The sequence below is a fragment of the Vanessa tameamea genome, chromosome 12 (assembly GCF_037043105.1).
Source record: "Vanessa tameamea isolate UH-Manoa-2023 chromosome 12, ilVanTame1 primary haplotype, whole genome shotgun sequence".
Lineage (NCBI taxonomy): Eukaryota > Metazoa > Arthropoda > Insecta > Lepidoptera > Nymphalidae > Vanessa > Vanessa tameamea.
The window spans coordinates 6,028,248-6,055,192 of NC_087320.1; the positions used below are offsets into that span (position 1 = coordinate 6,028,248).

A 26,945-nucleotide genomic window follows, 5' to 3' on the forward strand; every position below is an offset into this window, starting at 1 on the left:
GTTGGTATGGAATACTATTATTATTTATAATTAATTTATTGTTATTTACTTATCTGAATTTCATTATATTAATACTATAATAGCAGTCCAACACAAATAACACATTGTTTCATAGTGCTGTGTTATAAAATAATAAACGAATTTAATTTCATATTTGTAAAAGTATTAATAAAGACATATTTTCTAAAGGATTCTAAGATACATTACAATTATTTAATATAAATATTATAATAAAACTTTCAGCTCAGTCTCAGTGTATATTGATTGAAGGTACAAACAAAATGTATTCATACAACATAACTAATATAATACTAACAAAACAACGATTTCTATGCTATCTGTGTGCTGAATGTAGACTTTCGCGACGCTGTTGAATGTGTGCCCATATATGAGATAACGGAGCACACAATCCCTGCTTTTATGCTCGCAGGCAATATCGCATTTCTTTTTGTATTTGATATATGAGCTTCAAACAGTGGGGTGGTGCGGGTTCCGCTTTGTTGCTAATTGGTTCAGGTCCTTGGTTTGTCCACCGCCAACCTCATCTTTGAAGATCTTACAAGAGAAGCCAATATAATTCTAGAGATCAGGTACATGCTGAATGCGCTCCAAGATTAAAAGAGCAATATCATCGCAACGTTCATGCTCGATATCATAATTCGATGACAATAAAAAAATATATAAATATTATTATTTAAAAATAGTATACAAGACAAAGAGAATGAGGTCGCCTAGACGGGGCATAACTCCCCTTTACGTGAAGAGTTCTGCCAGTTCGCTCAACTGTGAACCGCATAAAAGAATTTCGTTTAAATTAGTAAAATTTTCAGTTTTTTTTTTCAACGTAGTGTTCTATTAAGCAGTTTTTTTTTAATATTTTAATTAACTAAGTACATATGTATTTTTCATTTTAATAACAATGATAATTATTATTAAAATCTTCGCGTCGAACATAACAAAAATGAGATTTATAAATTTTAGGTAAGGATATAAATATTTCCTTATTTGATACAAACTTTCGTTTTCCTCGGAATGTCTTTGATTTTCCTTAAGTCACATAAGTACCCTTGTCTGCGTCCCGACAAACTTTCGTTTCATTGAATTTTAATAGGTTTAATATCTCGCGAATATATTTGAGTAGATACATTTTTATATACGTAGACAATACTCTGAGTTTAAATGCTATTTTAGTTTACGTTTATTCAAGGATAAATAAAAATAATAATCTTTATCTTTTCTTATATTTAATGAATGCAATCATATCAAGACAGAGTTTGAATAATTATTACTAAACAACTCTCACGACACATTACACGCAATAACACGCTAGAATAGCTTTCGATCTTAATTAGCGCAGCAAAGCATTTGTACTAATTTATTATTATTGTTTACTATTTAAATAAATAAATAATAAATATTGAACAACATTACATACATTACTCTGATTCCAATGTAAGTAGCTAAAGCACTTGTGTTATGGAAAATCAGAAGTAACGACGGTACCACATACACCCAGACCCAAGACAATATAGAAAACTATTGAACTTTTTCTACATCGATTCGGCCGGGAATCGAACCCGGGACCTCGGAGTGGCGTACCCATGAAAACAGGTGTACACACTACTCGACTACGGAGGTCGTCGTTTAATATCAAAGATGTGTTCAGTTTATAAATCAATCTGCAAATCAAGTTTAATAATTAAAAAGCCGTACAAAAAGTACTTGCTATGGTTTGCCAAGACAGAACTAAGCAGTATATACAGATATATTTGGATCAAAAGAGGAATTATACGTGCACGTAAAGAAGGTGAACAAGAAAGAGCGGTAATCATTCGGACAAAGCTAGACGTTAACAATCTTAATTAATTATAAATACAACAATTAGTGATATATAATACGGGTAAATATTCATATGAGTCATTTAAATCTTAATATCTTTAAAGACGACATCGTAGAAATTTCTGGCTGTATAAATCTACAAAATTTCATTAATCGTATACCTTCTAATACAAATCTCGTGTGTATTCATATAAATATTAGATCCATAATTAAAAACTTCTCATCGCTTGAGCAATGCATTAATTATTGCATAAAAAGTCCGGACGTTATTGTGGTTACAGAAGCTAATATATCTGATTCTTTGAGCTGTTTATATAACTTAAAAGGATATGAAATGTATACAGAGCCGCGGACTGGACGGAAAGGAGGCGGAATCATTATATTTATTAAGAAAAAACACAAATTTGTCACTAAATCTTACAAAGCAAAACACTTCGAAATTCTTTCCGGCCAAATTACTACCCCAATAGGCTACTCCGCGACTCGGTGTGTAATATATAGACCGCCTAGTAATAGTAAGCACCTATTTATTAGTGAACTTGATACATTTCTTAAAAAAATCGAGTCAAATCAGGATTTATTTGTTTTGGGAGATATGAATTTAGATTTAAAATCCAATAGCCCTGTAAAACATAAATATAACACTGTTATGTATAAGCATGGTCTAATGTGTGGAATCTTGGAGTATACTCGGATTGAACTAAATAATACTCATTTAGTTCAATCCGAGCCGAGATGGCCCAGTGGTTAGAACGCGTGCATCTTAACCGATGATTTCGGGTTCAAACCCAGGCAGGCACCACTGAGTTTTCATGTGCTTAATTTGTGTTTATAATTCATCTCGTGCTCGGCGGTGAAGGAAAACATCGTGAGGAAACCTGCATGTGTCTAATTTCAACGAAATTCTGCCACATGTGTATTCCACCAACCCGCATTGGAGCAGCGTGGTGGAATATGCTCCATACCTTCTCCTCAACGGGAGAGGAGGCCTTAGCCCAGCAGTGGGAAATTTACAGGCTGATTATGTATGTTATGTTTTATGTAAGTAACACTTGTATTGATCACATATACGCTAGGTCACGCACACAGGATATGTACACGACTGCGCTCGGAACAACACTGGCAGACCATCGCGCAGTAGCACTCGCATGCATCGGCTCGCAGCGTATACAGACTGTCTCAAATTTTAAAACTATATTAGATAATAAAAACCTTAATAAATATCTAAAAGAAATTGATTGGCATCCAATAAAAGATATAATATGTCCTAATAAAATATATAATATTATAATAAGTAATATAAAAACCTGTTATAAAAAATCAGAAATTGAAATTAAGCTACCCAATAATTATACTCGAAAATGATGCGAAAATTAATTAAAAAATCGATCGTATCAAGTTAAAATTGGTAACGAATACAGTGACAAAATTCAAGTTTCAGAAGGCACGGCGCAAGGCTCAGTACTGGGACCGCTACACTATATTTCGTATGTCAATGACGTAAACAAGGTTAAAAACTGTGATATTTACCAGTATGCTGATGACACATGTCTTATAGCAGCGGACACTGACGTAAATACAGCACTCACAAAGTTACAAACAGATTTTACTTTAATAACAAAATGGTCTCATGACGCAGGCCTTGTATTAAACGTTAGTAAAACTAAACTTATGTATATCAGCTCCAGTCAAAACAGAAGCACTGTGTCTCCAAAACTAATTGCTCATAGCCATACATCTTTGCATCTAAACAAACTAAAGACATGTAGATGTAATTCAGTCGAATTAGTTAATAAATATAAATATCTTGGACTTATAATTGATGATCGCTTTAAGTGAACAGAACACATAAACAACGTATGTGATAAACTACGTACAATGTTGGCAAAATTTTCTATTATAAAAAATAATATCCCAATCAAAATAAGATTATTATTATATAAGTCACTTGCGGAGTCTATTATAGCATATGGTCTCAGTAGCTACGGAAGAACGTGTAAATCACACTTAGACGCAATTTACCACCTTCAAGTGCGACTATTAAAAACCCTAGTACCGTACAAAATTAAAAGTAAATGCAAATGTAATTATCACCAACTATTCTCTTATTGTGGAATCATGCCAATACATGATAAACTTAAACATACATTGTTGATACAAAACTACTTTAAACAAGACTTACAAACATTGATTGATATCCCAATAAGAACACGAAATGTAACAAACTCGAAACTTATTGTCCCCCGGTGTAATAATACCTACGGTAGGCAGACATTAGAATACCTTATACCAACATTATTGAACAGTCTGCTAATTTAAAACTGAAAATAAATGTAAAAAACATTAAGAAAAAACTCGATGTATATTTTGCAAATATAAAGTAATTAATACATGGAACACCTGTATATGCTATACTAAACGATGTTGTTCTAATCCGGTTAATGAATAGTCACAGCGACAATTCACTTATCGCTGTTTTATGAAAAACAAAAAAAAAAAAACAAACAACTAATTGTAACAAATATTTGCTATGTACCTGCTTTTTGTTTCTTTTATATTTTATTTTTTTATTATTGTATAATTTTAGGTCTATAAGTGTTGACAACGAATACCGATGTACGGATAAATCCAATAGGGTTTTTGTTACATCGTTTTTAATACAGTACAATATAAATAAAATGTATATTCACTAAAAATAAAAAAATAAGTTGAATGATAATCGAAATCGCTTAAAAGAGGATCAATCATCGTTATCGTGAAGCAGTTACTCGCCATTAATTGATCGATGCTTATATTATGATAACATATAAATACCTAGTCAATGAGATTACCAGAAGGATTCCGAGTAAAACAAAGAAATTACATTCCATAACGCATTTATTTACAAGAAGAGAACATTTCAAATAATTACATGCATTCAGAAATAAAATGATTAATAACTTTAATATTGCTTTGGAATTATATTTCATACATAATTGCATTCATACAAACTGACGAGACAATTAAATTGGGAAGATCATCGTTTATACAGTTAAAACAAGTTGCTTCTTATATCAAATTATATTATTACAGGAGTATATAAAATTGTTTTAAAATTAAAAGAGGTGTGAGAAATTTCTACGTCTATTAAAAATATAAACTATTTTATTATAATTTCCACTACTGGATGATTTTGTACTAGGAAAATTTCTGCAATTTTAAATAATGACATCAAAACCTCAGTGATGAAATATCACTATGGTTTTGAGGTCCTTTAGAAACGTGTGTACTAATAAACAGCATATTACGGATATTATATTATAAGAAATTTAAAATTAAATTTGAAAATCACTTAAAAATCACGACGACGTATTTAAAGGTAATCATTGTAATTCTACTGTTTATTATTGACATTATATAACAATTGTTGGGAAAAATAAAGCTTATCATAATTTTTTTTACCCTTATTTTGATATGTAAAGTATTTTATTCTGACATTGCTATTACATTATGATAATTCATATTTTAAATTCCTTTTTTTTTATGAGATAATATTATATACATTTCATTCTTCGTAACTTCTCTTTCACTCCCATTCAATTTCATTTACATAGCATTTATACAATTATATTATACTTTTATATAGAATATTTTATTATTAATTTATATAACATGGTAACTTTTTATGAATTAAATTAGGAAAATAAAAAAATGAGCGTATAATAAATTAGTGAAATTCAAAATCTCGCCACAGACTTAGATCGATGGCTGGCAGTTTGTCACAAGGCACAGGCATATTTCTGAAAAAAGAAACAATAATTACATAAAACTTTCAATAATTAGATTTTAATTCATTTCTAGAAACAGTTGATATTAATATCTATTTAATCTATAAAATCCTTAGAACTATACTATAACCCCATATTGGAATATAAATGTATATTTGTAGACTTTTGTGGTAAATTTTTGTGTACAGAAGTGTTTAAAATAAAAACAAAAGCATATGATAAATCATTTGGTAAAACATTGGACTAGCGCCGATTCATATACGGATTTGAATCGAGAATTGTTTTTCTGCATGAAATACTTCTTTACATTCGAAGTAAATTTACGATACTTCCTTATTATAAAATTATTTTATTTATTTTAAACAAAATATTTTTAATATTATTATACGGTAAAATCTACCTAGGTATAGAAACCAAATTCAATAAATGTTCCAGAATAACAATATGAAGATAAATAACAATTACATAAAACTATGAATATACATATATACAAAAACAATTAAAATTATTAAACTGCGAAACATAAACAGAATTGTACTATAAGTTATTGTTCGTATAAACAAGGTGGGTAGGGATGAAGGCATTAATATGCTAATCACAGCAATCCTGAAATTGCTTAAAATACCAATTAATTAATGTAACGTGAAGTTTACACATTATCTTTGAAATTCTCACTATGAAATATATTTTATATATTATGAAGTATTCATTACATAATTGTTAAATAAAGATATTTTGAGGCCTCAAATTACTAAAAGCTTCAATTTATTTTTTAGAGTGTCTGATCAATCATTTTTTGGTAACAAATTGTTTCAATTTAAAAAGAATATATAATTTTACTATCGGTTACGATTTCCTAGAAATCATTTCACTTTTTTTATACAACCTGAAAATCTAACTTTGCTTATAATTTGATAGAAATAAATTGCCTAATTGAATTTCTTTTTCATCTATATTTAATTCAGGTAGAAATAGGTTTTGGTATATTAAATTGAAAAATATATTCCTGTAAATGCCGGTTCTATCACAAGAAATTGCAAGTCATCCCAACTTCTATTTACGGCTGAGCTATACAAGATATTACGACTCAAAGTTGAGAATAGATTTTCGATCCTCCTGACTATAAACTGAACTTATAACTCTTTCAGAATTTCTCAATTTCACGTATCTTACTCGAGAAACTACTATCTAATTAAACGACGTATATTGTAAATAAGGTATTTTATCATTTAAGCATGTTTTAGAAAACCCATTTAGATTTTAATGTACGAACGTATTACAGAGTTCAGTGAACAATGTAACTTACCCGGACGAAATTTGCTGGAAGGCTTTCGGTTGCATGTGTCGGATATTGTCGCTATTGTCACATAAAATACGAGCGATTGATGACCCTTTGCGAATGGTTTCGAGCTGACCTGTGGATGAGACAGAAGTTATGTATTCGTGAAACTATTCATACTAGCTCTCTCACAAAGAGACCATTTGAAAGAAACTCTAGTAATTATTTTAATATATTTTATTTTAATAATATCAGTATAATTTATTACAAAACACAAGTCAAGTTGAATAACTTAACAAGAGTTAACGTTTCAGTAGTAAAATTCTGAAAAATATTATTATTTTGTTATTAAATACAAAGCATTTAACTCTAAAATATTATTTTAATTATATATCCATTATAAAAAAGCGTGGAGTTCGCGTTTGTTGATTTCCAGTATTTACAAATCTCGAATATATATATTTAATCGATCGAATGTAACAAGGAAACGATTAAATTTCTTGTTGGTTTTTGTTTTTGTAAATTATATTTTCTTAATTTCCTTTATTTTCGATCTGGTATTTTAATTGAATCATTTTAAATTATAATCTAAAATTCAAATTTACTAACTTACAAAAATAAAATTTCATACAAAAAGTGCACTTTTTTTTTTAAATAATGTCGTAATATATTTTACTTAATATAGTAATTGAAGCGTAACCGAAAAATGAAGCAAGAATGTAATATTCCCAGACAATGTCACTTTAAAGAATATTCCCCGTTAGTTGGATGAAAATGTTATTAAATTTCAATTTGCTTTCGTGTAAGACTGAACTTTAATGCTATAACCTGTATTAAATCTCAAAGCATCTAAATGTGTATTGGAAGTCTTTAGATTTTATTTTAGTTTTTTTTTATATAATTATTTAAGGTTTAACATTAAAAAGTAATTAAAGTACTTTTATTAGTATAAATAGTTTAATGTACCGATAACATTTTAACCTAAGTAGTATCTTCTATGTTCGAAAATTATTTCAGGTGAAATGAATACTACAAAATAACTTACTTGGTGTAAATGCTATACTTGGATCACCATTCTCATAGAAGTATCTGTCGCCAACTCGCGTACGATAGAACTGCTCAGTGAGGATACAGAGGAACGTTGGTCCAGCTTGTGCGCCAGGAACGTTATGCTCTAGCGATCCAGCGACAACCAAGTCCACGTCTCCAGGATGTTCATAGATAGCTTTCAGTACTTCGACGTTCTGTAAGATAAATTATAATTATAAAGAGTTTTTGTTTTTTTTTTAAGTATGTAGACTATTCCTAACATCACCATTGCGCCATTAACGTTGGAAACTAAGATGTTAATATGTCCTGTGTATCTGTACATTGGCTCACTCAACCCTTCAACCGGAACAATAAAAAGTATTGCCGTTTGTGGTATCAAGGTATTAAGAAATATTTGATAGACGAAGATTATCCGACATAACATGCGACACGAACCTCTGTATCTGTATGTCGTATAATTCTGTCATACATAATGGGGTGTTGGGCTTATTTAAATAAAATTGGTGAAAATGTTTAACAACACTGCATCATATTAAATACTGACACATTTATATTCAATTTGCAACAATAAATAAAATATCACGTAAAGTTTAAATATAGTTATCTATTTAAATAAAATAAATATTTACAATTCATAAAAATAAATACAAGATAGATGATATTTAACGTCAAATTAAAAAAAGTAAAATAAATACAAGATAGATGATATTTAACGTCAAATTAAAAAAATGAAACAAATACAAGATAGATGATATTTAACGTCAAATTAAAAAAATAAAAATAAATACAAGATAGATGATATTTAACGTTAAATTAAAAAAAAATAAAATAAATACAAGGTAGATGATATTTAACGTCAAATTAAAAAAAAAAAAAAATACAAGATAGATGATATTTAACATCAAATTAAAAAAAAAAAAAAATACAAGATAGATATTTAACGTCAAATTACTCAACTAGAAACGCTTTTAGTGTCGCTAATGGTTGACCGGCTATTTTCTTTTTTCGTTATTACTCGTCTGTATCCTCGATCTAAGTGGTTTTTATATTATACGATAGGCCATTAGAAATCGTTTCGTAGTTTTAACAAAGATTAAGGTTGAGTGATATAGTAATTAGATTTACGTACAAATATATACATACGTTCAATAAACTAATCTAATACTTATAATTAATTATGTAAATATATAATGAATGATAAATATTTCAAACTCATTTAAATAAATGAATTTATTCTAAAAATACTTTATAGCCACCTCCAGGAGATATTTTTACAGAATAGTGTACTCGCGTAAATAGTAAACTGTTCGCGTAAATATAAATGTTAGAAAGGAAATAGAAATATGAAATGTAAATTTACTATAACAAATATAATATACAAAATACGGTATACATATCAAAAAGCTACACTACACTACACTGCAAGTCTGCTTCCAACATTTCCCGAGAAATATTCAAAGTAAGTCCTCACAGAAAAGCACAACAGTATGTTTGTTCTCAAATATTTTGCGTAAGAAAACCTGCACTTGTCGAAAGAAAAAATATTAACTCTGTTATTATCCACCGACTATAAAGACACCGACTATATCTTTCTTAGTAAATAAATACGAATCAGTCATCTGATTGTAATTAAATTTTGGTGCGTCAGAACAAAGACTCTTGACCCAAAAAAAAAAAAGTTTTTTCTTTCCAATCCAATATAAATGGTAAAACCATTTAGACTCTTAATTAGTACTCCGCCTCCGCCTTCACACGAGTATTCTACTCGTGTGAAGGCGGTACTAGTAGTGGGGTCTATTATCACGTCATATGTAACACTGAAACTGAAAGTCTACTCTACCTTCCATTTTATTTAATCTACGTAGAAAATAAATGGATTGGGAAGTATTTATTTTTGTTTATATATGTTGGGTGCATAACCAAGTTTTGTTAAAAATAATTATCTAAAAACCAAACACCACAATATGTACGACGGAATGATACGTCATATGGGTACTTCTGTGTCGCATGTTATGATAGATATATTAACAGCCTGTAAATTTCCCACTGCTGGGCTAAGGCTTCCTCTCCCTTTGACGAGAAGGTTTGGAGCATATTCCACCACGCTGCTTCAATGCGGGTTGGTGGAATACACATGTGGCAGAATTTCGTTGAAATTAGACACATGCAGGTTTCCTCACGATGTTTTCCCTCATCGCCGAGCACGAGATGAATTATAAACACAAATTTAGCACATGAAAATTCAGTGGTGCTTGCCTGGGTATGAACCCGAAATCATCGGTTAAGATGCACGCGTTCTAACCACTGGGCCATCTTAGCTCAATATAATAGATTATTTCGATCATTTTTCATAGTCGGTTTATTTTTCAATAGAGATACCATAAGTGAAATTATTAATAGTTTAAGTTTTAGTTTAATTAATAGTTTATATATATTTGATTTAATTAAAATTCTTTTTAAGAATAAACGTCTTTGTATTAGAAAATATTGGCAACAGAATTACTGAATAAACATATAAAAGCTCACGTAGTAAAAATTGTATGTCGGTGTTTTTGAAAACTTGAACTACAATGAGAATATTTTTTATCGGAAAATACGTGATATTTTTCTAGCGTTTCACACTGTACATATATGTATATTTATGTACAGTATATAACACTTGGTGGTAGGGCTTTGTGCAAGCCCGTCTGGGTAGGTACCACCCACTCATCAGATATTCTACCGCTAAATAACAGTATACTGTATTGTTGTGTTAGAACGGTGATAACAATACTGTATTCCGGTTAGAAGGGTAAGTGAGCCAGTGTAATCACAGGCACAAGGGACATAACATCTTAGTTCCCAAGGTTGGTGGCGCATAGGTGATGTAAGGAATCGTTAATATTTCTTACAGCGCCTTTGTCTATAGGCGGTGGTTACCACTTACCATCAGGTGGCCCATATGCTCGTCCGCCAAACAATGCCATAAAAAAAAAATTTTTTTTATTGTTTTTGGCCTTCTTAACAATCATTTAAAGGCACCATTCATCCGTAAAGTTCCTCTTATTGAATCATTGAATCGAATAAATGAACACTAAAAACTGGCATTGAAGTCAAGGGTATGTAAACTAAGGATATGCTTTTATACGGCACAATAAGCTGATTTAAAAATGGCGAAATAAAAATTCTTATTACAGCATCTAGTTTTATCTCAAAAGAAAATATAAAAGTGATTCTTTTCCAGTAAATTCAGTTTTGTTTCATACTTTGACATTGTAAATTAATAGCCTTCAACTGATTCGATGTAGGTACTAGAAATTCTTTAGATTTTTCATGAATTACATTACACGAGGATTCCTATCCTAGAAAGTATATTTTTTTGTATTTTTGTCTGCTTCTCACGTTTTATTAAAACGAATTCTGTCCGAGTAACCTATGAAACGCTTTAATGAAACAAATCTGAATACAATTACTGTTAATAGCACAGTATGTGTCAAAGTAAACCCTGAAAATGTTCACTGCTGGAATAAGGCTCGTTCTTTGAGGAGAAAATTCGGAGCTCATTTCACCAAGCTGCTTCAATGTGGGACGGTGGATACAAGTAAAATTAAAGTGGAACAGTGAACTTAATTACGAGTAAGTGGATATTTTTTGTATTATACAAATGGACATTTTTTTAATCAAGAAATTTCTGTAGCTTGTGTGTGTTTATAATTTAGCAAACCGCATCGAATATGTTAATCTAGGGTTTGTTTAGTTTTACTACTGAGTTTTACTATTAGAATATCCTATAGGAATCAACAAATTAAACAACTTAGTCTAGTACTGAAAAGGTCGAAGGGAGTACCTACACTACTACGCTTAATAAAGCGTGTAGAGAATGAACATATTAAACAACTTAGTCTAGTACTGAAAATTTATTAAGCGTAGTAGTGTAGGTACTCCCTTCGACCTTTTTGGTCCACTAAATTAGATCGGTGAACGTAATGAATACATCATGTTCACCGATCTAATGTAGTGGAGCGAGTTAGTGAACTCACATGGGGCATAGGCAAAGCCACTTTAGATTCGGTGTAAGAAGTACTTGATATTTTTTACTAAAATTATTCACTAAACCCTATCGATTTCACAAATACGTTAGAATAATTTATTTGAAAATATTATTCGTGAATAAGAAAGGAACTTGAGCCTTTTTTATTCACGGAAATAAAAGCTGTTAAATCAATAAATACCTTACCTCTGCTGATATAAAGTCCAACATCTCATTGAAGGTATGAGGTACGGGGAGGCCACAGGCAGCTCGCGTGCTCACGTAGCTACCGAGACCGTGGTCGCGACCGCGTTGAATGTCTATCGCTCGAAGGTCTCCTCCGAAAGTGTTATTACGCCTGTAAAAAATATACATTGTAAAAGAGTTTAGGAATATTTATTACACTTTTTACTTAAGAATGTAAATTTACTAGCAACCTACATCTACTAGATATGCTGTATAATATGATATATATGCGTTATATATTTATGTAGGTATGTATTTAATTCAGCAGATTTCAACGATGAGCAGTGTGAATGTAAATAAGTCGAGGATGTATATTAATAAATAAAAATATAACTACAAAATTGTAAATTATAAACCATATAAGTATAGATATAAAGATTTTTTTTTCTATAATTTATTTCAAAATAAGTACAAGAGTAACTATTTGATGTCTCTCGTTTAAGTATAATTTTAATTTCGTAATGTAATCGAATCAAATTTTCAATATATAGCCAACTTATTACTTATGTAATAAGTTCATATATTACTCATAAAAAATACACGTAACAAAAGAATTTATGATTCATGTTACAGATTGAAAGCGAACGATTCTTGTATTGTAAGACATTCAATGAGGTACGTGGATCACGTTTTGGGCTTTTACTTGTGAACGACTTAATCCGGCTAATACGTTCGTAATTTTTTACTCGTATTCCTGAACACAATCATATTTTTAACAATTAAACTAGTAAATAAGCTTTTAATATACTTCTATATTTCCATTATTTTAAAATGTATTATGTAACAATTTTGATTAATTAAACAGGTACTAATAAATTATATTTATTACTTTAATGATAATGCAATCATTGTTCACCACACCATATCATTGTTCATTCACACGAATTTAGACAGTTTTAATTACAGTAATAGTCGTAAGCTACGAAATGGTAAATTAATTTCATTTTTAATACATTTATATATTAATTTTTGGTTCAAATTCAACTGTTTATTCCATTTAATCTCCTAAGTTTATAGTATTAGTTACAAATGGCGCTAATTTATACAACATATTTTATTATATTCTATTCTATTTAAATAAAATAAGACCGCGACTTGCTTTAAACGTTAATTGTTCAGTAGCATACTAATTACTATTAAATAAATAATGTCATATAACATACTTACTTGAACAAAAACTGGGTGATCTCGCTGTCCCAGAATTGATCGCTGAAGGATTGTTCTTGGTACGTCAGACCTCTCGTTAAGTCATCGAAAGCATTTTCGAGTTCAATAAGTAGCGGACGATTAAACCAATCGCTGAGACGAACTATTCCCGCTAAGTGTCTGCTTTCTGTTACTAATCTGTAATAGTATATTTAATATAACATTTTTGATTCATTTTTTTACGGGACTCATTGGTTGAAACTTATTGTATATATGCATATATTTTAATATATCATATCTGAGGAATTTCTAGTATATATGTATTTATTTTAATATTTTATATGCGAAGAATTAATAAAAGATCGGTCTGTTGTAAAAATAATTATTTTATAATTAAAATTAAATCGTTTAATTCATTCATTAATATAAACATTAAAAAAAACAACATTTTTATTCCTATTTTAAAAAAAACATAGGTACAAAAATGAGATAATTTAGTGTTATAGTCTTGTATAAAAGATCGTCTGGGTCTAACACGCAGAAATAACTTTGCTTTCAGAGATTTCATGATGTACCTCTCTACGGACTTATAAATTTTAGGCCATTTCAGTATACAAAACACAAGCTTTTTATGTTAGTAACTTTATTTTTTTGTCAAGTTTATATTTTTCTGGTTGTATTATTATACCAAAGATATAAAAGTATATGAAGATAAAAACATTATCAAAAGGTTATTTACTACATCGGTTATACAATCGACTATACGATGCAAATCAGTCCGTGAGTATTCTGCTAATATAATTCCGAATATTTTACTTATAAACAAACTAACTCAAATCGCTTTTAACACGCCGTGCTATTCTGTAAGAAATGTCATATCTCACTCGTGAAGTGTTAAAAACTGACTTATGGTGATATACTTTTTTGATGTGTGTATGACGCTTTCTTAACTGTAATAAGCGTGTCCGTACAAATAAGCTCTACAAGTTCCGACTATTATACAAAGAATTTAATATATATATTTAATATAAGTAAGTATTAGTGTTTTAATTCTATTACTGCGATTTTATGTTAAAAATCTCGTTTTTACTTAAAATTGAATAATTATCTAGTTCATAGCATTTTTCTGAACCATTTTCATATATTGTACCGTAAAAATAATTAAAAATAAATACATATATTTAAATTTATTATATATAATTTATATTGTTATTTATTAACGCAAGGCTTGTAAGCCCAGATACGAATTACACTTACTTTAAATAACCTCTGATCAGCGTGTGGAAGTGTCTAAAGGCGGCTGTAGCGTGCTCGTCCAAAACAGACGGATCGACTTTCGGATTGTAATCGTTTACATACCCGTTAGCGCCCGGGTAAATAAGTTTATTCTTTACCATATTTTCGAAACCTATAAAATAAAATTTTCCACTTAACCTTTTTTATCATTTACAGCTATTTGCGAACCATAAATTTAAAATATATCAATACACAGAATTGTTCAGATCGTTTTTAACATTATTTAACAATCAACAAATTTACTTTAGTCTTTTATGTGAGTAAAATTTTACTGTGAAATGGAGCAACAGTGCACCATGATTGTGAGGTTAAATTTGAAGTTGCCTTTCACACTATGTCTAGCTTTGATTAAAGCGATTCATATGTACCTCTATTTACTTCTATTTACAGTCACAAAAAGTTTATAAAGGATAATATAAGTTACCGTCGGGTTTCAAAGCATTAGTCACAACTTTATACTTGAATAGTCTTCTATAATAATTAAATGAACAAATATTGCTGTAAATATATAGTTTTATGGACTTAGCTTCGTGCCGTCTTGGTATATTAAAGAATTTATATTTATATATACAACGCAACGTCAGTATAAAAAGTTAAATTTGTATTTATTTTATTTTAGTATTTAAATTATGTATCGTCACGCTTCCTTGTCAGTGTACAGTGCACTCTTTGGTGTTCTAGTTCTTTGGGTACTTATGCGGGTGCATGTAAAATATTAGCAAAATCTGCGTTATTCGTTTTAGAAAATTTTATTTTTTAAATAAAAAAACCTTATTAATATTTAAGCTTTGAAACTAACAATTTATGCTTTTAAATATGTGATAAAAATAAGCATTTATATATTGCAAATACGTAAAAATTAACCAAATGTTTCTGAGTTCAAACCCAATCAAGAAAACATTACACGGCGTATAGCAAAGTTTACCTTGTCCTAAACCATTTTAAGGCATTTTTTTTACATTTTGATTGCAAACTTATATCAACGTAAATTAAAAAACTTACCAAGGAATATTGGCAAATACTCATAATAGTTGATATGTTGTAGTTCAGCTATGAGAATACGACGCGCTTCTTGATACAGCGTCTCGTCATCCCAGTGTGGATTTATTGCTGATAGAATACCAGCTATCCTATTATGTTCCCGGAGGACGATAATTTGCAGAATTGTTAGTTGAGGATTTTGATTTACTCTAATGTCACCTGTATAAAATTCGATTTATTTTATTTTTCTCTTGATTTCAGAATGAGACTTAAATTTGTGGACGTGTACTAGCAATTTATTAACTTTTCTTCCATTACAGCTTCAAACAGTTTATTATGTGTAGATTTACATAAATAAAACTAGACTCGAATAAAAATACTCACCAGCTAAATAACAGGGTTCGTTAGGTGATTGAGCCGATTCACAAGTAAGGGTAACGTTAGGATCTTGAGGCGGCCATTCCCGTCCTCCTCTGAGAATTGTCTTTAAACGACCTCCAACGAAAGCTCTTATTGGTCTAGCCTGACCTTCACTGCTTCCATAGCAAAATGAAGCATCCATATACGCAGTTACTGTCGAGAGCTACAAAAAAGTTAAAATGATTTTAATTTATAAAACATATTATATCTGCAACGTTTTTATCCTTTGTGCGGGGTGATAGTCAATTTGCCTTGTCGATTAATTCATTAATTTCAAATTACCCATTTATATCAAACATATTTAAAAATGTATACACAATAAGGTACTAATACGTACATTGGTATGTTTTTCCGCGACCAGTAAACGTCTCATAAACATTGAAGCATTTTATTTATTATCAACAGTATGCAAAGCCTATTACAAATATACATAAGTTGGCATCAAAATCCCTCCAAAATACCCAATAAAACCCAAAATGCTTAAATGTAATACCTTCAAGTAGTTTCCATAAATACAAAACAGTTACTGATGGCGAGTAATAAATTAAATGTCAGATACTTTGAAACTGCTTTGAAACTTTTGATTGATATTCCTTAGGAAGATTTACTGCTTAGTATTCTTGTCTAGTTAATTTTTTATAGATTATTAATATTTTATTCCTCAGTTTCTCAGCATATTTAGCTCTCGGTAAACACATTTTATAATAAGGTTGTTATGCAATGTTACTACTTTAGATCAAAAAGGGTAATTTTTATTGATGGATGGATGGATTTCTAGTTTCTGTATATTATATTTTGTATTCATAAAATTTCTTGTAAAACTTTACTTGGTGCTTTGCTTTGTGTATAAGCCTGGCGAGGTAGGTAGCTCCAGGTATAAAAAAAAGGAATACTTAGTATTGTTCTGTTCGGGTTTGAACGGTGACCTAGTGTAATTGAAGGGGCATATGTTAGGTCCCGGTTAAGATTGATAACGCACTAATGTGATTTAAGATATGGTTAATTTAACAGCGCCAATGTCTATAATATGGTGAACACATACCACCAGGTGGTCATTTGTCTATCTGCCTATTACATATAAAAAAGACAAATAATGGTATTACAACGAATTTCATGGATTAGGGATAAAAATTTAATAAAAAATATATATTTATACCACATAAGGCCTTTACCTTAGATAAGGCCCCTTTGATTTAAAAAGTTTGTCATTTATAATACTTTTCTATGTTATTAATAATTAGCGCAATTTAATTAAAATCAAGCATAAAATATGAGCCGAGATGGCCCAGTGGTTAGAACGTGTGTATCTTAACCAATAATTGCGGTGAACAAAAACATCGTGAGAAAACCTGCATGTGTCTAATTTCAATGAAATTCGGCCACATGTGTATCCACCAACACGCATTGTAACAGCGTGGTGGAATATGCTCCAAACCTTCTCCTCAAAGGGAGAGGAGGCTTTAGCCCAGCAGTGCGAAACTTACAGGCTGTTATTGTTATGTTATGTTATAAGACAAAAAGGAAAACACCAAGTAAATAAATATCTAAAACTATTTCGTATATATTATTAAATAAAAATTAAATATATAAAAAATATTTATTGCGTTACATACAAAGGGTAAAAACAATCCATAACAGGTTAGGAACCAAAACTCAGCCTCATTATTACATTTCAAATACCTACTTCCGTACATTGTTATTTGTAGAATCAGAGCAGCGTGCTGGAATAAAGCTCTAAATCTTCATTTACATACTGTTTTACTTATACTTGAGTTACAAATGTAGTTAATAAATGTTATTACGAATAAGAAACGAATATTACCGGTTGAGCAGGAGCGTAGCGTGGTGTGCATCCCCTGTCTCTGGTTGTTCCTGTTCTGACGAAGTTTATACATTGAGGTCCTTGGGGATGGACTGGATCATTTAGCGGGAAAAGGATGGGAGCGCAAAGAGGATTTGTAGCCGCGTCTGGTGCCAGTTGGCCGTTGTCGTCGCAGCATGTTACTGTGTCTTTGTCTGTAAATAAAATTGATCTTAATAATGTTTTATCCTTTTCATCCAACGTTTTATAACAAAACACAGGGGATTAACGATTCGAAGAATTTTCTTTTGATACTACAAATTAATTGTATCCGTTTGTAAATGAAACTGATATGCCAATTCTAAACCTTATAGATTTAAATCAATTATAAATTATAATGGCAATTTAAATGTACTTACAAAAATATCTAATGTCGAAAATGATCATAAAAACATATTGTTTCTCTTTTTACTTCTATTTGAAAGTCACGATTGAAGGTCGTAAAGCAGAGTTAAGGAAAAAAATAATAAATAATAGTTTGAAGTTGTCTATTGAATAAGTTTATTAGAAATATATTAATTAAAAATCTAATTCAAATAAATGTGAAAGAAACTTTATCTATCTATTTGTTACCTCCTCACGACTTAACCAGTGAACAGAAAGTTTAACAAAAATTCGTTTTTGAGACCTGGATAAGCACATAGACATTAAATTTGATGCGGACGAAGTTAATCATAAAACGTAAATTATCCATATAAGGCACATGGTAGCATATCACAATGAACTATATGAAGGTCAAGGTACCTTCGTAAATAGGCAAAATTATACTCACGACTTTGTGCAATACCAGCGGTGAGCGACATATCATGAGTGATTATTTGACCCCACTGTTGCGCATTTAAATTCCATATGGGGTCAACAAGGTTTTTGTCAGGGAAAAGAAAAGAGCTTATAACTCTAGCATTGGGCAGATCCTTGCCAGACACAGACGTAGGGAAAGCACTTACACCTGTAAGAAATAATAATATTATATCTACAAACGCATTTTATTTCTTCATTTAAAAAAAATATCTTTTATTTAAATAAGGACTAGATAGACTCGATATTTTTTGCTACGAATAAATATGAGAAAAAAATATATTTGATACAATTTTAGTAAATTCTATAAATCTTATATAATTATTATATTGTATTACAATATTACAAATTACTAAATAATATAAAGACCAGACATACAAGATACTTAGACGAATAATAATTATGATAATAATACAATACATTTTTTAAAGTTACAAAATGTTTCAAAATATTATTTAATATATAATTTATTCTTCATTATATAGTTCACAAAGTATACAAAATAATATTAATATAAATTATATTTAGACAGCCTAAAACCTAACCTTTACCAAAAACCTGAAATATTATTACCGGTTAATATTTCATTTTTGACGAAGAATAATTCCATTACAGAGACTTGATACAAAATTTTGATTAAATCTTTGATATCGTTAAATTAAACAATACTGTTTAATCTTGTATCGAGAGACAAAAAGTTACCTAAATACATATTTTTATTCGTAAAATACGACGCTTTATTTACGAAACAGAAGTGAGTATGATTGATTGAACCCGATAATCGAGTCCTTTGTATGAATTATACTCAGATACAAATAATAATGTCGAAAAAAAAAACTTTAGCATTTCAGAATGATTTATGGTATATAATGGCTTATATTAATAAAATTATAATATTATGAATTTTCCCTAATAATGGAAGCATTCCTACGAAGTTCCGGGTGTGTAATTAATTATGATTAAAGATCAGTTTTTATATCTCATCTGTAAATGAAATGTTGACTCATCATCCTCCTGCCCTTATCCCAATTTTACTTGGGGTCGGCGCAGCATGTCTTCTTCTTCCATACTTCTCTGTCGGACGTCATCTCACTAGTAACATTCTTTCTAACCATATCGTCTTTCACACAATCCATCCATCGTTTCTTGGGTCGTCCCCTACCTCTATATCCATCCACATCCATTTTCAAAACCTTTCTCACAACATGGTCCTCATTCCTCCGCATAACATGGCCATACCATGACAGCCGATTTCCAGATAGCTTCTCGGTTACCGGTGCCACTTTCAAACTTCCTCTTATGTACTCATTCCTTACTCTATCCATTCGCGTAACACCACACATTCCTCTCAGCATTCTCATCTCCGCCACATGCAATTGTCTTTCAGTCATCCCTTTTATAGCCCAACACTCTGATCCATATAGAACAGCAGGTCTGACCATGGTCTTATAGATCTTCCCCTTAAGTTTAAGGGAAATACGGGGGTCACAAATTGTTCCCGTAACCTGCCGCCATTTCATCCACCCTGTGTTAATCCTGTGCTTCACCGTTCGATCTATTTCACCATCGCCTTGAATGAGTGAACCGAGATACCGGAAGTCGGAATTTCATTTTGTAAATGAAATGTTGACTATAAAGGGAAATTATCTGCTCAGATTTATCAAAAGTTTTCAGTCGTTTAATTTGTATTCACGGCCCGTCTTCAACTCTACAATGAAATAAATCAACACAACGCTTCAATTTCTAACTTGAATATTGTTGTTATATTTTAAAGACCATCTTATATTTTAGAAAGATACTCAAACATTAATAATTTAATCGAATACGTTTATCTTTAAGAAAAATATTTTATGTTAAAATTTTGTAAATGTTGTGTATATTTTTAATTTATATACGTCTATGCTTTTCGGATTTAGTTTAAAACATGCATATTATTAATGCACATTTTTAAATAAATAAATGTTCGTACGTAGCGTCAACACATCAACCCCACAGAAAAACAACTCCAACAGTGATTGTCTTTTATTTACGAGCTATAAAATACCACGAAATCTTTTCTCTTGCAGTTTCTTGCATAACAAAATTATCGGAATTATCTTATACATATATTTTAACACAAGCAATAGTTATATTCTATTGAATCTCCTTTATAGTTACTCACCGTCGCCATATTTATATTCGACTAATCGACCATAAGGAGTTTGAGGCGTCCCCAGAGCTGGTTTAAACAAGTTATTACAGGATCCGTCTATTGTACGATACCGAGATTTAAGGCAATAAGGTGGAACGAGTCCACAAGTTTGTGTGGCTGGATCCTGAGCTGAGCCCAAAGGTGGAGGTGGGTTGCTGAAACTGTATCGTTAAGGTGATTAGAATCAATTCTGTAAATTAGAGAACATTTAAAAATTATGATTAATATACATAAATACGTAAGGTACGTTACCTTAAAATACACGATACAATAAAAATTAAATAAATACACTTGGTCTATAATGACCCAAAATATTGATAATGTTGTTTTTAATAAAACAAACAAACATTGGATAGATAAGATTTTAATATGTATTAACATCCCGCCGAGCAAAATCGTAAAAATGCCAAAAATAATTACAGAATAATTAATTTGCGTCAGTCACTAGGAATTAAGTTAATGCTTGTGATTTATGAGTTTTTTATCAGTACTTGACCGAGCCTTGTTTATTTACATACACATTAAACTATTTTCATATTTTTTTTTATTTACAAATAATCTTATAGTGCTCATAAAAATATGTACAGAATTGTAAATAATTTTATTCACAACTTTACCTGACCTACTTACGTTTTAATTCATTAAGTATGCGTTTTATACCACAATATCTGTGATTGAAATAAGAAAGGGTTTCTTAAACAAAACATCCAGTATTATGTCTCCACTGGTGACAGTAATCAAAGGATCGGAAGTACAACGCGGAAATTTGTTATCTTATACTGGCGCGGTAACGATTTGTAGTTATTTTCAATTTTGTTAAACGCCTTTAGCCTTAAGCCTTTTGTTAAATAATATACATCTTTGTCGAAGTTGTCTGTTTATCTTACATACGATTTCATTCACATTCAGTAATATTAATTAGAAAATAAAACCACAGATGAAAAATATATAACTGAAACTATTTAAAAGACATTCGTGAAGAACCGAATAAAAAATATTTCTTTTTGAAATACACAGCAGATGTCCTGTTTTATAACGTGGCGCATGAGAAAATTATTCAAATTTGAGAAAACATGTTTTACTCTTAGAAATACAGAAACGAACATAACTCCGCTCACGTTGCTCAAGGTACGCTTAGCAAGAAATTTTTTACATAAAATGTTATCTCAATGTGTCATAGATAAAATGGCAATAAAATAACCTTGTGTTGAGTTTTCTCGCAAGCTCTTCGATGTTCAGCGCTTGAAGGTAGCTGTTAACAGAATTGGTGCAAAGTTTAGTTCATGCAACTTAAAACTAAGAGGCATTAAATATTAATTACAAAGACATGTGCAAATCTTAATAGGGATAATTAACGAACAAAACGTTTTTCTAAATAATTAATGTTTTTGGAACGAAGTTCCTTATCACGCACGTAATTACACTTTAGACACTTGGCGAATAAGAGCTCGGCCGCAATAAGTGTAAGACTTCGACAATTACGACAGTTTTACTTGAGTATGTGGTATCAAATAATTCAAGTCTGATTAAAGTAATCTATAGTACTGTTAATGTTTTTTTATTTTTAGTCAATAATGTTAAAACATTTATATTAGAAATTACGAAGTCAATTTTTTTTTACTCTCAAACGTTTTTAATATATTTCATTGATCCAATTATGTAATTAAAAGACATTGTAATACATGATCTGTGATAGGAATTTCGTTTCAATCAAGTTTGCGACGAAACTTTTATTTTCTTTATTGAGGCTTTCGCTCAACGTTACAATGCTCGATGGAAAGCAACGTCAAAGTTTATGGAGCGAATCGATGTAAATCACATAACCGTTTCATTCGTTGGTTTTTTCTACAAATTAGTATACAATTAATTGGACATCAATCTATGCATTGTTTAAACATTTCCTTTTGGGGGTAAAGCGAACTACTTGATAGCTTAAGCAATTTTAGTAACATGTGCAAAATCTAGTTTCTTTGTGACTTTGATGTTATAAAGGGGAGCATAATTATATTTAACGATTATAAATTTATTTCTTATGCAAAAGTAAATTTCACACGACTCAATATTCATAATATTTTTTTTTTTCATAAGAAAAGGAAAGATACAGGAAACAGGTACATTCGTGATTTATGTAACTAGTAGAAATATAACGAAAGCAAAATAAACTCTAAATTTAACTAAATTTTACATATTTACATATAAAAGTCAAAGTTTTTTTTTTACAGAAAAATACAAATAAATCAACGTGTGAAATTTAATACTAATAAAATGTTAATAATTCATATAACATATGCGTTTTTCTCAATAACACTTACCCAAGCCCATTGACAGGCCGTCTTTGGACTGGAAATAAGCCTCTATTGTTCACAGGAAAATTCGAAGGTGAAACTCCTTGTAAGAACGTTTGACCAGGATTCGTCAACAAATTTAAATATTGCCCACACACCGCATTACATATTGCCAAAAGGCAAGCTGTGAATTTAATCATTGTTATCTGAAACAAAAGAAAAACAATTGAAATCACATGATCCAAAGTTGCTAAGAATTATTGCTACAATGTGAATCGCTGTACTGATATTAGTGTGTCAGTTAGTTAAAAATAACTTTGTTATCATTTTCTAAAATAAATTCAGTTTCATCAAAGGATAATATTATAAAATTTGTGTTTATTTTTTTTTTCTTAACTTTAACAAAGACATATGTATGTTTGCCGATACTGATATCTATGTCTTTTATTATAGATGTATAATAATAATTATGATATATAATATTATATTTTAACACTGTTAAATAATATGAATGCATTATAATATAATGCTAATGAAAAAGTCATAAACTTTTCAGGGGTCGAGTGACTACAAACTCTACAATTAAAATTTTCATCTGTTTATAATTACTAATGAAATTGTAGATATTTATTAAATTTTATTTCTCCTTAAATATAAACACTCGATTAATTATAATAACTTATAAATATTATTTGAAATAACAAATATTTTTTACAATAATATTACAAATCAATGTATTAATTCAATAATAATTTATACAGTCGCTTATATTTAATATATATAATATATTGATGTACAAAAACTAAAGTTTCTTCGGTAAGAAATTGGAAAGGAAAAAAACTGAACTCCCGTAACGCACATGCTCTTCTATTAATATGAAAAAAAATAAATTAAATATTTAACTAAAATACTGTAATTATTATATCGTTCTATTTTTTTAAAGTGTTTATAAACTGTATTTCAAATAAAAAAAAATATTGATTAAATTGTATATTTCATGTTATTTTAAATGTTTATTGTTGCGTTCCATTGTTTTCATACAATCATTAAATTGGAACTGATAAAAATCATGATTAATTTGATGAATATTTTGCGCTTCACGCGCCTTAATGAAAAAAACCTGTTACAAAATAACGACCGGTTAAAATTGAATTCGGAGCTAAATTTACCGAATAATTAACTACATAATTTTAACACAAATATAAAATGCTTTAATAAGTTATTTTTGAGTCAACATTATATAATAAAATCACGGTAAAACATAAAACCTTTTTTTCTTAAAAAAAAGAACCATCATTTTGTCTTGAACTTTCGTTTTCGTTTAGCACTTATATCTAGATTGAGTGTCGCACTACAAATAAACTAGAACAAACGACCCAACCTATTTTGGTGATCGTGACAGTTACGCTTGACACTCGCCAAACGTCATCCTACTTGTGTCGTTTCATTTCATATTAATGTTAAGGCGAATAAAGAAAATAAGCTAAAAGAAGTTCAAACAAAAGATAAATATAACCCGCCTTGAACGCATTACTTATATTAAGTACTAGCTGTGCCCGCGACTTCGTGCGTGTTAGAATTTAATAAAAAAGCGTGACTTTATTATTATTTTACATATAACTCTAAAATAAAAGTAGCCTAAGTTACTCCCTATTACATCAGCTATCTGCCAGTGAAAGTCCCGTCAAAATCGGTCCAGACGTTCCCGAGATTAGCCGGAACAAACAGACAAAAATTGTAAAAAATGTTATTTAGGTATATGTCCCGTGTACACATACATATGCATTTAGTAAAACGCGGTTATTTTAATATTACAAACAGACACTCCAATTTTATTATATGTATAGATAAGAGATTGTCACTAGTCAGTAAATCAGTGTGTATGAAATTTTAGCTCAATAATATAGATCAAATTAAGTTGCAAGACTTGACCCAGACATAGTGCATTAGACAGGTGCACTTAAATTAAAACTTGTAATAGTATTTTTATAGTTTTAAGATTAAAAACAATAATTTAATATGTATAGAATAGTTTAAACTTTATTAACGTAAATCTATAATGATAATCTAAATTATAATCCATATTTTCGTATTGATTGATCTTTTCTGTATTGAAAGTACTTTTATGAGCCTACATAAGTAAAGAAGTATAAATTAAAGTCAATAAAAGTGTTTTTTTTTTTTTTATAAAATATTACTATTACAATACGAATATAATAATTTATACAAAACAACATTTTTAGATAAATTATTTTCATATATATACTCAGTCAAGAGTTATTATTAAAACGATTTCTATTTCCATAGTAGCATCACACTTGTTACAAATGTTCTTAACAAAAGGTTATAACATTAAACAATCATGGGAATTGTACAGGGATATGGGCCATAAAAAATACTTACAGGAAATTGGCTCAAAAGAACCCGGGGGATAGAACATGCAATAAATCATAAATATGTGTAGTATCACGGTACAGGTAGAATTTATGTGAAGAGAATTTGAAGTCCAACAAGTAACAAAATAAAGACGTTCAACGTATATTATAAATATTTAAAACTTTTTAATTTTATGAGCATGGATGTTATCTGAACAAGAATCGAATAATAGTGAATTGTTTTTTTTATTTGAACGCATTTTATTTTAAAACGGTACTCCGTACTTCCGTAGGTACCTACTATTTTCCCCAGACTTACTTTATTACATTTTTCTTATATATTAACAAACTATATTTGAACATTGGAGCACACCGAGTGGGTTACCAGTAGTTATTTTAGTAGTTGTGTCTAAAGAACCCGTTCTTTCATAACACTTAATACATTTATTAGGAATTAAACATTAGGTACACATAATCTAAGTAACAGTACAACAATATTAAAAATCGTATCTTTGATATCGTGCTGCGTGGATAATAATATTAAAGCATTATTTTTTTAAGCACATATACTTTAGTCATAAAATATTGGGGTAAGGTAAAATCTGTAATGGTTTTTCCAATATTGGATTGGTTTTATTTACACTAGATTTATTTTTATCGCGCATGTGAGCTGTCGTCTGTCACCGTATAAGATTATGCGTACATATATCGTCTTTATATTTAATGACACTTTAAATATAAAACAGCCGTATTCGTTTATAATGTTTTTTGAAGAGTAAACTTGGGGACTATTACGTCTGTATTACTGCAACACAGTTATTACTGCAACTGTTAGCAGTTGTTGGTTCGGATCGGGACCCGTACTTGTATAGCTCATATAAACTATTTTTTTTGTGTTTCTTGAGACACCCTTGACAAAGAATGTCTTTCTGAAAGCATAACCTTATAATCTAGTTCAACATCAAATTATCATTTTATAAACAATGTTTTGTGTCGTTACATTAGTTCCGTTAGAAATATGAAAACTATAAATTGAGTTTTGCATCATTTCCAATTTTGTATCATGCTGTAATAAGTTCAAAGAGAAAGTTTTATACAAGATTTTAAAATATTATCGCTTCTCGAAGAGCAGAAAGAAAAAACTTAAAATATTTTAGTATGTATTTTTATGTCGAAACTCGTAATCGTGATAACATTCAAGGTATATTTAGAAGCAGATAATCGGCTTTAAAATAAATTCAATCGTTTTTTATTTTAACAAAATAATTGATAATATCTTAATTTAATAATAACAAACATAATGACAGGAGAGTGACCTTAAAAGTCTAAATCTTATACTTGTATTAACATTTATATTTAAGTATTATTCATTATACTATCGTATAGTAAGATAGAGCTTACA

General features: G+C 29.7%; 1 protein-coding gene across 3 annotated transcripts in view; it reads right to left on the minus strand.

The window, feature by feature from the left end:
• Positions 1-5,343: 5,343 nt before the first annotated feature.
• Positions 5,344-26,945, minus strand: part of LOC113393030 (peroxidase) — a 58,921-nt gene continuing 37,319 nt past the window's right edge. For 2 of the 3 annotated variants that reach the window (XM_064216499.1, XM_026629726.2), the window contains exons 2-14: positions 23,196-23,374; positions 22,085-22,135; positions 20,854-21,044; positions 18,667-18,843; positions 17,856-18,049; positions 15,998-16,196; positions 15,635-15,832; positions 14,594-14,744; positions 13,358-13,534; positions 12,152-12,302; positions 7,931-8,129; positions 6,913-7,021; positions 5,344-5,618 (exon numbers count right to left, since the gene is read on the minus strand). In XM_064216499.1, coding sequence (XP_064072569.1) covers positions 5,546-5,618; positions 6,913-7,021; positions 7,931-8,129; positions 12,152-12,302; positions 13,358-13,534; positions 14,594-14,744; positions 15,635-15,832; positions 15,998-16,196; positions 17,856-18,049; positions 18,667-18,843; positions 20,854-21,044; positions 22,085-22,135; positions 23,196-23,368 — 2,043 coding nt within the window. In that variant the 5' untranslated portion in view covers positions 23,369-23,374 and the 3' untranslated portion in view covers positions 5,344-5,545. The remainder of the gene's footprint in view (positions 5,619-6,912; positions 7,022-7,930; positions 8,130-12,151; positions 12,303-13,357; positions 13,535-14,593; positions 14,745-15,634; positions 15,833-15,997; positions 16,197-17,855; positions 18,050-18,666; positions 18,844-20,853; positions 21,045-22,084; positions 22,136-23,195; positions 23,375-26,945) is intronic. The other variant, XM_064216500.1, reaches the window with a different exon arrangement.